Source organism: Magallana gigas, chromosome 10, assembly GCF_963853765.1.
Source record: "Magallana gigas chromosome 10, xbMagGiga1.1, whole genome shotgun sequence".
Taxonomy (NCBI): Eukaryota; Metazoa; Mollusca; class Bivalvia; order Ostreida; family Ostreidae; genus Magallana; species Magallana gigas.
In genome coordinates, this window is record NC_088862.1 from 13,840,989 (window position 1) to 13,858,164 (window position 17,176).

A 17,176-nucleotide genomic window follows, 5' to 3' on the forward strand; every position below is an offset into this window, starting at 1 on the left:
CAGTTACCCTCCCAAAAAGGCACTATTTACATAGAAGAAGACATCATTTTAGAATGTTTAGCTTCAGAAAATTAAAAGAAAACCTCAAAAACTTAGTTAGTTCAAGCAGAAACCAGTGCTGCATATTCAATTTTTCATTGTTATGTTTTTAAATATATTTGTATTTCAGAAAAATTCACAAAGACGTTAAGTTGTTATGGCATCAGCAGGGATAGCCCAGTAAATGAAAAACTCTACCGCTGTGACACCCGCATCGACGATTTTAACATTCGGTTTGATTCCGGCGATACGTAAGTATATATACTGTACATATTTTAAAACAAGTAAACACAGGCAAACAGCAGGCTTTACGTTTGATCAGATAACTGAATCAGTCTCCTGCTCCCCTTACTCATACTAGCGCAAAATTCTCAATGATTTTTTGAATATATATTCTAATTTGTACTTTTTAAAATTTAAATTGTAACGTATTTGAATCTAAAAACCTGACCTTACCATCAATACCATGCTCGCACTCTCAGCAATGCTCAAACAACAGCTGGATTAAATTGAGAAAGAACAGAGGCGTACAAGGCGTTGTATATCCCCCACTCGGAGCAATGAAGACAAAAGATTTTCAATTCATGTTAGAATATTAATTTTTGACTTGTATGCATTGTTTTCATTATAAATTTTACGATGGAAGTCAATATTGTGATTACATTCTATTAACACGACAAGTATAGGTTTCCAAATTAAGCTGCACGCCGTTTTTTGCCTAAATCTTGGACCATTCACTGTTCTTAATTGCAAAATTAGGTACACTTTGTATGAATGGGTCCTGACTCCATCCTAAAGGTACTTTAATTTAAGGAATAAGTTTATATTCATTTTTATTATTGTTAAGTTAAACTGGAGTCTAGACCCATAATGGGTCAAATTTGTGATTTTCACCAAAAAGGTTTTACTTTCTTAATAATTGTCAAAGAGTTAAATTCATTCACACCTACTCCAATGTGTCAACGTACATGTAGCTCAGTTTGATAGGCGGAGGCTCGTAGTCCATCCTTCTCCATGGAGAAGGTGTTCGAATCGTATAGACAGCGTTTTATTTTTAATTCATTTGCTTCCAAATTAAAACATGTTTTGCCTTTTTATTGGATTATTATGAAAAAAAAATATCTAATACCATTGGTATAATGACAACAATTACGTAATATTCACAATCTGTACACACAATGTCGGATAAAAATAGCACTAGCACATATATGAGATCATGCTGTAATGCTAAGAAAGCATCAAATAAAACAAAGGGGATAAGTAGCAAGTGCATGTATTATTGTATATTATGTATTTGTAAGAGTGCAGTTCTATATTATACATGTACATGTACTGATGCACAGTTTCAAATATAAAGATTTTTTATATGTTCGTATGCCATTTCAAAATCCTGAGTAGAGGGGATTTGTCAGGCCTTGTACGCTGTTGTCCTTTTATACCCCATTTAATTATAACAGTGAAAGTATTGCTTACTTTTAGATCGAGATTGATCTTAATGGAATTAGAACATGGCATCAATTCATCATAAAGGTCTTCTGTTTAAACGAAAGACCTTTAAGTTAGCTTTTACTGATTCTTATTGTATTTCTTGTCATTGCCATTGTACATTTTTCTTTGTATAGGTACTCCGTAACATTCAGAGCAGAAAATGGTGGATATCGAATTGTGAATAATGGTGTTGGGAAACAGTATTATGTCGGTAGACCAACAGAAAGAAGAATTGACCTTAAGTTTGATACGGAGACACCTTACCACTGTAGTGAAAAAAGTAACGTCGCCTGTATTTCCTCTTCATCAACAATGATGACTATCCAGAACGATGTTACAAAGGTAATTTCCAAATTATCAGTTCGAGGTCCATGTTTGATATGTGAAGACGGTTTTTATAGTCTATACGGCATGATATAAACGCGTGAAGATATAATAAGTAATGCGCATGTCTAATTATAATGCATTTTTTCCTCTCAGAAATTTCAAATGAGATTTTTTTATATAAAAAATATACTTAAACGCCAGTTTTTTTCCATTGCTTCCAAAAATAATATTTAAACCAAATAAAACAATAGCAACAAAAATAGAAGCATGAAAAATTCAAAACTATTTATAGCTGAGAATTGCAAATTTTTATCAATTATGAATAAGAGCATGTATAATAAAACATAAATATCAGAAGTTTCACGTGTACATATATATAAAATTAAACTTGATAAAGATAAACTTGAACCTTCATCTGTTTAAAAATATATCATTTAAGATAAGAAAGATACGTGTTGTGCGCTTTTATTGGTAATGTCATGAAGATCGATATAAATTGTTCACCTAATTGCACCTTTAACTGCATGTATGATGTATTCTTCTTATTTCTAGTCACCTATACAAATATCATGGAGAGGGTGGAAGGATCAGTTATCAAAAGTGGCACGTTACGCCCTTGAAGTGTTTAAATTGGAGAAAGGAGGAGATGGTACATTGAAGGAACCATATACAGATTTAATTCCAAATCCCGTTCCCCTTACCATAACAGAGTTCTTAGAAACAACAGAAGAAGGGGGGCATTCCTTTACATATGAACCGGATCAACCTGGGGTCTACTCCTGGATATTGGAGATAAACGACAGAGCGAATAACTCGGCCTACGTCAGACGTTTCGTCATTTATGACCCAAATTCCAAGGTGACGTCAGATAAATCCAATCCGTTTTACGCAACATCCGGTAATTCAATAGCAAACTATGAATGGCAAAACTCAAACCCTCAAACATTTTCGTTTTCCTGGAAGAATCACTTTTTGAACAAAATACACGAAGACGGAAATTTCTTAGCCCGGATCAGATTGTTTCCAGATTCCCTTTCTGACGGCGGAGATCGAAATGGCTACAAAAGTATACCTACTAAATACGATGATACGGAAGGAACAAGATCCAGAGACGCCATACCCAATGAACGAGGAATCATCAAATATGACGTCGCCTACAATATTGGTAAGGACCAATCATCACCATCGACCTATCAGTATCCAAATCACGAAAGCACTTCGATTGAAATTTCGGAGGACCAAAATCTGCAAGATGGAAATTCTTTCACGATTTGGGTTAAAGCTTACGATATTCTTGGCAACACAAAAGAGGAAAGATTTGTTCTACATTATGATTCAAGCAAGCCATCGGTGGCATCAACAGAATTAAGGAAGAATGTCGGAGAGGACAAAATGGATTTTACCAGCAGGTAAAGACGTGATATATGTGATGAAACAATCATTTCCTGTGTACAAATATAAATATAATCAGCTTTAGTGGTTAAGACTTCCTACCCATATTTTCATGGTATTCGAAATATTAATGTATTAACACATTCACAACATTATATTAGGTCTCATCAAGAATAGTTCACCAACAAACACATTAAAAAAATGCGTAAAGAAGTGTTTTGCAGTAACTTTTAAAATTGATATTCTGTGTAGATTTTGCATATGTCATCCTTTCCTTTTCTCAAAAAAGGGTCTTAAGCATTGTGTTGGATCTAAAAACTCACTGCAAAGAAATCTTACTGTTTTAAATGTATTTTCGTTTTTGTTTGTTTTTTCCTTCAGTGTTCATATTTTGGGAGCTTCTGATCCTCATAGTGGAGTAAAGAGAATCAAGTATAGGTTTAAGGCTCAAAGTACAAGGACAGTGGTCGGTGACAAAGAATATGAATACCTCAATCCTTCAAGGGTAAGTTTTGGCTATAATATTATTGTAACCCGACGTAATTTCATAAAAACGATATAATTCTATAGAATCAAATGTGCGCCAAATATAAACGATAGGCAAATTTTAGTATAACGTCATACTTTAATCGCAAGGGCTTTTCTTCAAGTTGAAAAAAACCGGAAAATGTCTAACAGTGTTTAATCTGCATGTAAGAAATTGTATTAGTAACAAAGAAACATTTGTTTTCAGGATGGCAGTTATTGCAACAGATACCCATGCGACTCAAACCTGCCGACGGGGGAAATGTTTGGAAAAACAATTGACCTTCCATTCTCAAACTGTTACGCAATGAATGTCAGTGACGTCTCCACGGAAACTGTTACCATGGAAATAGATGTATATAACTCAGCCGGACTTTATGTCTCTAGAAGTGTGCAGGTACTTTATCGATTATCTTTTTTTTTTCATTCTGAAGTTTTTATAAAGTTGATTTGATATTAATGTGAACCATTAGAAAAAGCATTGGTTTCTCTGATATATACGTCAGATATTCTATTCAGTTTGTCATACAAGGTAATGCCCAAAAAGATGCTCTTTTTGATTTATTAGTTTTCAAATCAACGGTTGTTGACTAAATTCGTAAACATTCATGAAACAGATAGTCTTAGATATTCATTCGCGATTTGCTAATATTCATGAATAAACATTATACATGTTCGTTGACGACCAGATTTTTTTAAAAAAAATTATAATATCTATAAAAGTTTCCATGCTGTACTGCATAAAATGGTTTAAAGATTTTGTACCTTCATGTTACTTCTTTCTAAATATTCAGTAAATTCAATCAGATTCCTTCAAGATATTGACCATTTTACAATAATAGCTACTTCAGTCATTGTTTTGGTCACGAGTTAGTTTGTATTTTTTTCATACTGATATAAATAACTTAAGAACTAACGATTGTTCCAATGATCCCTTAATGCCATCTTTTTTTCAGATTTCGAATCTCACAACCTTAAGAGGAGTCAATGATTGTAAGTAACGAGAGAGAGAGAGAGAGAGAGAGAGAGATTACTTTTCCAATTCTCCGATTCACTATTAAAAGCGTTCGACTTTTTTCCAATAACATCAATGTTTTTGTTAACAAAATCTTTTCATTTCGTAGACTTTGGTCCAATGGAAATAAGAGTTGTCGAAGAGTTTGGACAAACATTAAAAACATTAAAAATCATGTGGAATCAGGCCCCAAGTTGCTACAAAATCCAAGGATTTGAGTTTATTTATTCGAGAGGTAGATAATCAAATTAGCAGTAAATAGAGAACAAGATATCCTATTTTCAAATTATCATTCTGACCAAATGCAATTCATATTTTATTTTTTCATTAAAACATTCAGCTGATGGCCAAATTTTGGAAACGGCAATGTTCCATGAGGTCCAGAACTGGGTCTTGATAAAAGACGTGGAAGAAAACACGAATTATCACCTCCGACTGCATACCCTGTATGGAAACGACAAGAATAATCCAATTCGCAGTGTTGCTTCCAACTTTACCTTTTTTTACCCAGCAAAACGTATGTTTGATGTTTCAAAAAAATTATATAGACAACATATATTTAATCTATATAATTATTTGGCCTAAATAAGGCCTACAAGGTTTTTGTTAGCTCACCTGAACTGAGCGTTCAAGTTAGCTTTTCTGAACACCTGTTGTTTGTCGTCCTTCGTTCATCCGTGTGTCTGTCTGTCCATCTGTCTGTCCTTCAGCTTAAAAAACTTTTACACTTTTCACACTTTCTACTTATTTTTTTCTAACACCACTTGGCTAAAGAACTATATATGATAAGAGTTAAATTTAGCCCCCATAATTCACCATTTTTTAAAGTGTTTCGGTTACAATAAAATGTTATGTTATAATTTAGAAGAGTTCATATAAAATATATTTTTCACATATTTGTTTGATTTATTTGCACTGACTTGCAGTATATGACGTCAGAAGTGACGCTATTTCAAAAATTCAATCAAAATCAGTCGAAATTGACATTTTTCTCATCTTTTTACGAATGGGAAATATAGAGCGCATGCTTGAACCAGGACAAATTTTTTGTCACTTATTAGTCTTGGCTAGATACATCTCTGATTAAAATATTTTGTTGGTTCAAGCATGCGCTCTATGTTTCCTGAAAGAAAATCTTCTTGAAAACAAGCTTTTTTATGCTAAAATGCAAAAATGGCGGGAAAAGGCTGTCTTAACAATGCCGTATTTCTAAATTGTGGGCACTTGAATCAAAATGAACATTAAGTTAAAACATCACATATATATCTGTACAAAGAAAACAAAGAATTACAGTAAAATAATGATATTCCTTTTAGGGGGCCATTTTAGGCCAATACCATATATAGTCCTTTAACAAAACCAAAGCATCGCTATGGGAAAGGGATTCTAAATTGTTAAAATAAAGGGCAAAACCCACTTAAAAGGAAGAAGATTGTACACCACTGGACTAGAAATGCCAATTTTTACACCAGAGCTTTATGTATAGTAAAGATTTAAAATTGCGAAAATCGTCACCTCCGGACAAATACTTCGGCCCCAAAAGGGGTTAAAATAAATGGGGAAAATATTTAAAAATCTTTTCTCAAGAACAACAATGTTGTAATTTGCAAAAAAATTAAATAATTTAGAATCTCAATTGTTAAAATCGTGACCCCTGGACTATGACTAGGGTCCTAAGAGGGGGTTCAAAGTTCAACATAGAGATATATAGGGAACATTTTTAAAAAATAGAATGATATAAAGGACTGTTGTTAGGGTAAGCGATGTGGAGCATGGACCTCTATTCTAGTTCCTTACAGTTAATGCATATATATGTATATGTGTATATAAAAAGTAATTAAATATCATTAAAATTATTTTATGATTGTTTGCCTTAGGTATTGGCTGATTCATAAATCATAACCCTTGCTTTTATATACAACTCAGATACATTTACGTTGTTTGTCAAAAATACTTTTTTTAATCTAAAAGAGATAAATTGAACTTAAAATTCAATCAAAATTCTGATTCTAAAGTTTTTAGAATCATATTAGTTATGTCGGTCAAAACGATTTCCTATTGAATAATGAGCAGGTAGTACTTGTACAATTGTTATTACATGTAAAAGTGTAGACATTTTTATAAAACTTTTTATAGAAAATGATTCAAAATTAATTCTGGTTTTCATATTTTACAGCTGAATCTCAGGTTGGTGCAGTTGCAGGAGGGGTTGTTGGTATGTTTAATTTTTGTATCAATGATAATGTGTCTTTTATTTTGTTTGTAAGTGTGTAACGCACAACACATATTTATACCCTTAAAATCTTCCTTATAATTCCGTTCGAGAAATATTTCAACAAAACGAATGTTTATTCAAACAGTCTTGTTTATCAGTCTGCCAGTCCAGCAAAAGAAAAAAAAATGTGAGACCACTACGGTTGTTACAACCGCTTTGAAAAATACGCACTTGGAAAAAACCCCAACTCAAATTGCGTTAAAGCTGGGACTATGTCAAAGCACTTAAAATATTTATATACATTTTCAGAGTTTGTCGATATCGTCGAAATTAAATTTGACTGTTTTAAAGCTTGTAAAAAGTACAATGTTGGGTTAATAGATATTCATAAAGACATTCCTTAATGATATATTAGTATGATTACAATTTTGTGATAATGAACAAAACTGTTAACAATCATAGACACAAATAAAGCTGATTAAATGAAGAAAATAATGTAGATGTTTTGATAAAAAAAAATGGCAATTTTTATATATCGTAAAAACAGTATTTGATATTGTAACTCACTTTGCAAAATACTTACGTTAGATGTTGTTTTTTTTGCTTTGCTAAATGTGCTATGTTGCTGCTACTTGAATCATAAAGTATTACAATTTGCAGGTGGTCTTTTATTCATCATCATTTTGGCGGCTGTCTTTCTCTTGTTCATGGTGAGAACTCGAAGAATGAGGAACCCAATAGAGAGATTGCGCTCAATGTCCACGAATTCCAAAGGCGGCCCCTTCATTGAGAACAACTTTGAATCAGTAGTGACGAGACCTAACAACAAGTCTAAGGCGTACAATGTGAGGCTCCTTTTTAGCTCACCTGAACCGAAGGTTCAAGTGAGCTTTTCTGATCACCCGTTGTCCGTCGTCCGTCCGTCCGTCCGTCCGTCTGTCTGTCTGTCCGTCCGTCTGTAAACTTTTCACATTTTCAACTTCTTCTCAAAAACCACTAAGCCAAATTTAACCAAATTTGGTACAAAGCATCCTTATGGAAAGGGGGTTATAAATTGTAAAAATAAAGGGCACAGCCCTTTTCAAAAGGGAGATAATTGCGAAACAGTAAGTATAGGGTGCATGTCTTTAAAAATCTTCTTCTCAAGAACCACTGCACCAGAAATGCCAATATTTACACAAAAGCTTGTATATATAGTGAAGATTCTAAATTGTAAAAATCGTGACCCTCGGACCAAAACTGGGGCCCAGGCGGGGTTCAAAGTTTAACATAGAAATACATAGGAAATTTTTTAAAAAATCTTCTTCTCAAGAACCACTGCACCAGAAATGCCAATATTTACACGTAAGCTTGTATACATAGTGAAGATTCTAAATTGTAAAAATCGTGACCCTCGGACCAAAACTGGGGCCCCAGGCGGGGTTCAAATTTAACATAGATATACCTTAGGAAAATGTTTAAAAAATCTTCTTCTCAAGAACCACTGCACCAGAAATGCCAATATTTACACAAAAGCTTGTATATATAGTGAAGATTCTAAATTGTAAAAATCGTGACCCTCGGACCAAAACTGGGGCCCCAGGCGGGGTTCAAAGTTTAACATAGAAATACATAGGAAATTTTTTAAAAAATCTTCTTCTCAAGAACCACTGCACCAGAAATGCCAATATTTACATATAAGCTTGTATACATAGTGAAGATTCTAAATTGTAAAAATCGTGACCCTCGGACCAAAACTGGGGCCCCAGGCGGGGTTCAAATTTAACATAGATATACCTTAGGAAAATGTTTAAAAAATCTTCTCAAGAACCACTGCACCAGAAATGCCAATATTTACACAAAAGCTTGTATATATAGTGAAGATTCTAAATTGTAACAATTGTGACCCTCGGACCAAAACTGGGGCCCCAGGTGGGGTTCAAAGTTTAACATAGATATACCTTGGGAAAATGTTTAAAAAATCTTCTTCTCAAGAACCACTGCACCAGAAATGCCAATATTTACACAAAAGCTTGTATGTATAATGAAGATTCTAAATTGTAGAAATCGTGACCCTCAAATCAAAACTGCAGTCCCAGGCGGGGTTCAAAGTTTAACATAGAACTACATATGAAAAATGTTTAAAAATTTTCTTCTCAAAAACCACTTCACCAAAAATGCCAATACATACACAAACGGTTGTATATATAGTGAAGATTGTAAAAATCGTGACCCCTGAACAAAAAGTGGGGCCCCAATAGGGGTTTAGATTTTAACATATATAGGAAAATGTTTTAAAATCTTCTTCTCAAGAACTATAGTGCAACTGTTTGGGATATTACTATGCATACATGTACATCCTTAAATAATGTAGATTCAAAAAATTGTAACTCCCGGACAATTGATGGGCACCAAGAGGGGTTCAAAATTTAAACATTTTAAAAAACATAAAGGAAAAGTTTAAAAATTTTCTTCTCAAGAACTACAATGTTTTTGTTTGTGGAATTTCTATGCCTTCGCTCATGTAGATTCCTAATTGGTAAAATCATGACCCCCGGACCAATACTGGGGCCCCAAGATGGGGTCAAAGTTTATTATAGAAATATAAAGGTAACGTTAAAATATCTTCTTCTCGAGAACTACAATGCCTCAATTTGTGAGATTACTATCATGCATACAACCTTGGATAATGAAGGTTCGACAGTTTTAAAATAGTGACCCCCTGGACTAATACTAGGGACCCAAGATGGGTTTAAAGTTAAATGTAGAAGTACCGGTATATATGGAAAATGTTTAAAAATCTTCTTTTCGAGAACTACAATGCATCAATTTGTCAGATAACTACGTAAGCACCCTCAAATAGTGTAGATTCGAAATTATAAAAGCTGTGACCTCAATCTAATACTGGGGCCCCAAGAGGTGTTCAAAGTTTAGCATAGAAATATAGAGGGAAAATGTTGAAAAATCTTTTTCTAGGGAACTATAATGCTTCAGCTTGTGAGATAACTATGCAAGCATCCTTAAATAATGTAGATTCCAAATAATTAAAACTTTAGCCCTGGACTAATACTGTGGCCCCAAGAGGGGTTCAAAGTTTAACATAGAAAGATATATTGAAAATGTTTTTAAAAAGTTTTTCTCGAGAACTATAATGCTACAGTTTGTGAGATTATTATGCAAGGATCCTCAAATTGTGTAAACTCTAATGTAGTGGAACCAAGAGTTATCTTTCTTGATGTTCTGTACAGTCTGAGAGTTATTTCTCTTGAAGTGGAACTCTGCTACGTTCAGTTTTTCAGGTTGTGTACGTGCGGTCCTACCGCAGTGCTACACATTTTCATTCCTATGTTACTGTTTATGTTGTTCAAGCCAACCATAAACCTCGGACCATAACTGGGTCCCCAGAAAGGGGTTCAATGTTTAAAATAGAAAAAGCATATGCTACGAAATGTAATGTTACAAGGAACTGCTGTTCAGGTGAGCGATGTGGCCCATGGGCCTCTTGTTTGAATTGCATATCTGTTGTCATCTTACCATAATGTCGACGTCTGTATAGATAAATTTGCGAAAATCAGTCGTTGCGAACTATGTTTATTCCCAGTAAATCGTGAATAAAAGTTGATTAACAGTAACCAGACCAATCTATATCTTAATAGTGTATACTTTAATAAAACTGACAAACCTGATCTTATATTGTTATAAAGAGGATGTGCCCTCTCTCTCTCTCTCTCTCTCTCTCTCTCTCTCTCTCTCTCTCTCTCTCTCTCTCTCTTAATATTCTTGAATAATATTCAGATCTTTTAGAAATTATATTTTGACATTCGTAATTTTCTTTAAAAATGCAAAATAACAATTTCAATATTTTGAAAAATAATTATTGTAGAACCGAGCATACTCCCAGGAATTCGAGGATGACGTGTATTATGCTGAAAACGAGACTCCGCTCAGGTACCAGATTGTTAGATCCAGGATCACGTTTGAGGAAGAGATCGCCCGCGGGAAATTCGCCATCATTTACAAAGCCAAATATCTGAAGGATAACTCATCGAATACCGTGGTAGCTAAAACAATGAAAGGTAAAGATACATTCAGTTGTAATTAGATTTCACCATAAAATCAATAGTAACTGTATTGAATTGCAATTATGGCAGTTGCGGAAATATACATACATGTACATGTAGTTTTAAACCAATTTTACTTTTTTTTCTTGCGACAAGACCTAAGAAGTTGTTATCATACATAAAAAAAATAATAAATTTGAATCAAGACCAAAACATCAATAGTGAAATTCCTAGCATTTACAAACAGTAACACACAATCATATTTCTTTTTTTTATACCTATCTCGCTTTAAAAAAAGTATTTCATTTGAAAATAATTTTTATGTAAATAAAGAAAACAACGTGTAATTTGCTAGAATAAATATGCTTTCCTCACAATTTATGCATGTGTTTATATGATAAGTTATTAAGCTAAATGGTTAAAGATCATTATTAAAAATTAGGTTGTATTTGCTTACATGTTTTTGCTAATCGATTCCAGCTATTTTAAGGGCAGGATTATTGAATCCTGTAGATTGATAGAGGAATTGACTGGATACTTTCAAAGAAACCCTTAATTCGCATCGTAAAACTATGAAATTAATCTTCTAAATCCTTTGCATCTTCAGAAAACCCAACACAGAGTGACATAGAGACAATGCACGCCAAAGTCAACTTCTACGCCATGAAGATAGGGGAACATCCCAACGTTCTCAAGTTTATCGGTGTCGTGGATGACGATGTCCGTAAGTATATTATTCATTGTGACGCATTTCCTGTCTTGCAATACCCTAATAGATATCAGAAAATGCCAAATTTGGACCACTTGGACGAGTTCACTTTTGAACTCGCTTTTAAGATAGAATTGGAGTGGAAAATTGAGAGCAAGCTCAGAAGTGAAAGTTAATAGCTCGTCTTAGATTTGGTGGGGTTTAGTTTTTGGCATTGTCGTTTGATGATGGTAAAACGGTAACCTTCGCAAGTAAAAAAGATAAAACTTACAGAGATATGTGACCTTCAATCTGTTATAACTCTATAATATCCATCAACAGTTTTCGTTTTTAAATTCTAACCAGCAACCAAAGCAATGATGATTTTTTTAATTCATAAAAATAAGAAATGTATTATTTTAAATCCCAAGTATGGAGAAAAAATGTTTGATGTGCGAAAAAATTATTATAACCTAAGTTTATGAAAATAATTAAGTTCATATGACATATATCAGTGATAATGGATCTTGAATGGGAGTTTCATTACGAAAGATAGAAAATGGATAAACAAGATTGAATATATACAAAGTGCATGTAGAAGTACTGTAGAAGTACTGTATAAACAAACTTTCAAAAATTCAAAACAACATGCAGGTTTCACGACCAATCTCATTAAAATCTAACTTATTTGTGCAATGTTGCACCCAAATGTTTAACCAATATCTTGAAATTAATGAAAGGATACTATAATTTAAAAAAAAATAATTTTCAAAGGGATAATATTTGTTAGAATGTTTACGGGTTTTATTCATTTTTTAGTTGGTCGTTTCATGGTCCTGGAATATTGTGAAAATGCTCAACTTAAGGAATACTTGAAAGCCAACAAACACAGAGTTAACGACGAGATGCACGAGAAACTGTACAGATTCGCCTGTGGAATCTGTAAAGGGATGAATTATCTTGCGTCCCAAGGGGTAATTTCACCATAATTTCACCATTTATATAATTATTTTTTCACTAACTTTAAAATTTATATTAAACTTTTGTATGAATTACTATTGCATTAACGCGGGTCTTTTTATACTAATCTAATCTTCTTTTATTCAAAATGTTTTAATACAAATAAACAGTTTTTAGCTCAAGTGAGCTATTCTGATCACATTTTGTCCGTCGTCCGTCTGTCCGTCCGTCTGTCCGTCTGTCCGTCTGTAAACTTTTTACATTTTGAACTTCTTCTCTAAAACCGCTTATCCAATTTCAACCAAATTTGGCACAAATCATCCTTATGGGAGGGCGAATATAAATTGCAGAAATAAAAGTTTGATCTGTATTCAAAGCGGAGAAAACCTTGAAACTGTAGAAAAAGGGGGGTGCATTTTTAAAAATCTTCTTCTCAAGAACTACCGAGGCAAATTCAACATAGTTTAGCATAAATTATCCTTATGGGAAGGAAAATATAAATTGCAAAAATTAAGTGGAAATTTTGTTTCAAATCTGAGTTATTACGAAAATAATAATAAAGGAAATGCGTGTTTCAATCAGTTTAATAGCTTCGGGTTCGGCATCCGGTAAAATGATTCCATACTTCTAAAACGAGGTTCTTTGTTTAAAGCAGCCATGACATTATACGAAAAAGGGTCGATCTGACTATGATGAATTTGCTTGTTGTGCAACAGTTCGCGTATGAAGGGAAATTTTGAAACATACAAAATATATTGGTGCCGATTTTGTGAAGTAAATTGAGGCTAAATATTTCAATGCGTTGACAGTTTTCACACATGACGTTGGTGTTAGCTTGTTCTGATTTTCGTTTCGTTCTCATTATGCTTTGTAACCTGGAAACTATCGTCTGTATTTCGTGATTTTTACGTATCAAATCAAACAGAGACTTCGGTAAATCAAACAGTTAACTGTTTACCTGCGCAAATTAAGCAAAATCGGATGTAGGGGACGGGTACTGAAATACAATTCATTCTATCGGTAATTCGGCATTATCTTTTGCGTAATGGTACATGTAGATTAATGCAATAGGTTTTGTTGAGATGCTCGGCATTTTTTCGAGTTTATTCAGTTTAAATAGAGTTTGATATCGCTGACGGAAATATGTAGGTAAATACATGTATATATATATGATTCATTTCGAAAAAATAAATTGTGTTCTTTATTTGTTATACATGTAGTGCATGTTTCTTGTGTTTAATTGTTTACAATTTCTATTTACTAACCATATTTGAGTGTTAAGCTTCGAATTATAAGCAAGATACAGCGATTTGCTCACAATTCTATGTTTGTACACAGATCTTAAAAACTAAAGCTTAAAAAAGTAAAATATTTGTCAATATTTATTAAGAAAATTTTCAAAGTCTGTTCTTCCAGAAACCAACTTTAACAACTTATTGTATTGTAAACTTAACCTTTTTAGCTCACCTGAGGGTGGGGCCACAATGGGGGGTCGAAGTTTAACAAATGAATATATAGAGTAAATCTTTAAAAATCTTCTCCTCAGAAACTAATCAGCCAGGAAAGCTGAAACTTGTGTGAAAGCATCATCAGGTAATGTAGATACAAATTTGTGAAAATCATGATCCCCGGAGGTAGGGTTGGGCCACAATGAAGGATCGAAGTTTTACATAGGAATATATAGAATAAATCTTTAAAAATCTTCTTCTCAGAAACTAATCGGCCAGGAAAGCTGACACTTGTGTGGAAGGATCCTCAGGTAGTGTAGATTCAAAGTTGTGAAAATCATGACCCCCGGGGTACGGTGAGGCCACAATGGGGGATCGAAGTTTAACATAGGAATATATAGAGTAAATCTTTAAAAATCTTCTTCTCAGAAACTAATCAGCCAGGAAAGCTGAAACTTGTGTGAAAGCATCCTCAGGTAGTGTAGATTCATAGTTGTGAAAATCATGGCCCCCGGGGGTAGGGTGGGGCCACAATGGGGGATCGAAGTTTAAAATAGGAATATATAGAGTAAATCTTTAAAAATCTTCTTCTTAGAAACTAATCAGCCAGGAAAGCTGACACTTTTGTGGATGCATCCTCAGGTAGTGTAAATTCATAGTTGTGAAAATCATGACCCCCGGGGGAAGGGTGGGGCCACAATGGGGGATCGAAGTTAAACATAGGAATATATAGAGTAAATCTTTAAAAATCTTCTTCTCAGAAACTAATCAGCCGGCAATGCTGAAACTTCTTTGGAAGCATCCTCAGGTAGTGTTGATTCAAAGTTGTGAAAATAATAACCCCTGGGGGTAGAATGGGGCCACAATGGGGGGTCGAAGTTTAACATATGATTAAATAGAGTAAATCTTTAAAAATCTTCTTCTCAGAAACTAATTAGCCAGGAAAGCTGAAACTTGTGTGGAAGCATCCTCAGGTAGTGTAGATTCAAAGTTGTGAAAATCATAACCCTGGGGGTAGGTTTGGGCCACAATGGGAGGTCGATGTTTTAGATAGGAATAAACAGAGTAAATCTTTAAAAATCTTCTTCTCAGAAACTAATCAGCCAGGAAAGCTGAAACGTGTGTGAAAGCATCCTCAGGTAGTGTAGATTCATGGTTGTGAAAATCATGATCCCCAGGGGTAGGGTGGGGCCACAATGGGGGGGTCAAAATTTAACAAAGGAATATATAGGGTAAATCTTTAAAAATCTTCTCAGAAACTAATCAGCCAGATGTTTCTTTATAATTGTTAAGACTTTGGCCCCAGGACAATTCTTTGGCCTCCCGAGAAGGTTCATAGTTTGATGTACGTTTATATCTAATATATAAACTATTGTTAAGGATCATTTTGAGAACTGCAATACTCAACATATGATAAGACTATAAAATCATCTTGTTAGAAAAGGGACTAATGATTATAAACATAAGAATATCCAGGGGAAAATGGATTTTATTTATACAGGATCTACATGTATTATTGTACATTGTCCAGATAGTTTGTATTATGACTCCATTAAGCTGATTTTATCATACCTATTGTTCCTCAGGTGAGCGATGTGGCCCATGGGCCTCTTGTTTAAAGTAAAAGCACGAATAAAAAAAAATATTATACTAATTATTGTAAATATTCAGCACTTGCCATTATTGAATTTAATAAAGATGTAAAAATTTATGTTTGGAAATAACACACGCCCTAAATTTCCCTGCAATTTGAATAAAAATAAAAACATTTCATCAATATAACATGTGGAATTTGGAAAATTCATCATTAAAATATGATAACCATTTTCTTTCATTCCTTAATCTAGGTTGTGCACAGACGCCTGGCAGCAAGAAACATTTTGCTGACGTTTCTGCTAGAAACGAAAATCACGGGCTTCGGGCCAGAGCCTCGGGAAAATGATGGCAGCGACACGAAGACGGTATATTGTTTTTTAAAGAATAAAATACGATAGCGAACGTAAGAAATAAAATATTTGAAATATTCAGTAACCCTCTTAGACGAGTTTACAAATCGTTAGAAAGTGCGGAATGGTCTTAGCCAAATTAGGCAATATCACAATAAGAAGATCAATGATGGTCAGTGATGATAAATAAAAAAATGATACAGAAAAATATTTAAATTTAAATAGAATGAAAATATCCTTACCTATTAATAGTTTTTGCTTAATATATAGTTATCTGTTTAAAAACAACTAAATTAGATGACTATTCGGTTAACCCTACCTCAAAATTTCCCCTCAACGATAAATCGAAACTCTGTTGAATAGTTTCTACAATTGTTTCCCAATTATATTTTGGTATTCAGTGGGTTGATGGACCTTTAAATAGGCTTTTACAAAGATTAAAGTTCAAAATTAGTTTTTTTTTCTGGTTAACATTTTGAAATTATTTATTACAGGAGCGAGTTCCCATCAAATGGGTGGCCCCCGAGTGTATCAAGACAACGAAACACGCCACAGAGAAGAGCGATGTGTGGTCCTATGGAGTGGTCCTCTGGGAAATATTTTCCATGGGTAAACCAACCATTGGCATTTGAAAATAAAACATGTCATAGTTCAAAATGTTTAACACTAAATTTCATGTTTATGATTTAATGATTAAAGTTTTTATGTTTTAACATCTAGTAGGGATTGTTTTTGTTTTCTTATGCTTTTAATATAGTGGCTCCATTATTTTCATGTTCTTACATTGTATTTGAGATTTTTCTGATTTGCAGGAGAGGCCCCTTATGATGGTATCAAGAGCATGGAGCTTGAATTGAAGCTGAAGAAAGGATTGCGACTAAAGAAACCAGAACATTGTGATGATGTGTATGTCCAATTTATTAGCATTCTTATATTCCTTAATTAATTACCCTTCATTAAGTTTTTAATGTTAAGTAAGCAATTTTACCTTAGTACCATTTACTTTTTTTATACTTTCATTTTTTTTAAAATCCAAATAGCCCTTTGCTTAATCTTATAAGAATACATGTACCTTTTAATAAAAACCGAAATC

General features: G+C 33.6%; 1 protein-coding gene across 1 annotated transcript in view; it reads left to right on the forward strand.

The window, feature by feature from the left end:
- LOC105347506 (uncharacterized) overlaps positions 1–17,176 on the forward strand; it is a 41,118-nt gene that overhangs the window by 22,195 nt on the left and 1,747 nt on the right. Inside the window, exons 7-22 of the mRNA XM_066073673.1 lie at positions 170–290; positions 1,662–1,869; positions 2,407–3,263; positions 3,628–3,751; positions 3,980–4,168; positions 4,728–4,764; positions 4,896–5,021; positions 5,127–5,303; positions 6,963–7,001; positions 7,662–7,846; positions 10,864–11,056; positions 11,649–11,765; positions 12,549–12,703; positions 15,985–16,098; positions 16,578–16,692; positions 16,896–16,989. Coding sequence (XP_065929745.1) covers positions 170–290; positions 1,662–1,869; positions 2,407–3,263; positions 3,628–3,751; positions 3,980–4,168; positions 4,728–4,764; positions 4,896–5,021; positions 5,127–5,303; positions 6,963–7,001; positions 7,662–7,846; positions 10,864–11,056; positions 11,649–11,765; positions 12,549–12,703; positions 15,985–16,098; positions 16,578–16,692; positions 16,896–16,989 — 2,851 coding nt within the window. The remainder of the gene's footprint in view (positions 1–169; positions 291–1,661; positions 1,870–2,406; positions 3,264–3,627; positions 3,752–3,979; positions 4,169–4,727; positions 4,765–4,895; positions 5,022–5,126; positions 5,304–6,962; positions 7,002–7,661; positions 7,847–10,863; positions 11,057–11,648; positions 11,766–12,548; positions 12,704–15,984; positions 16,099–16,577; positions 16,693–16,895; positions 16,990–17,176) is intronic.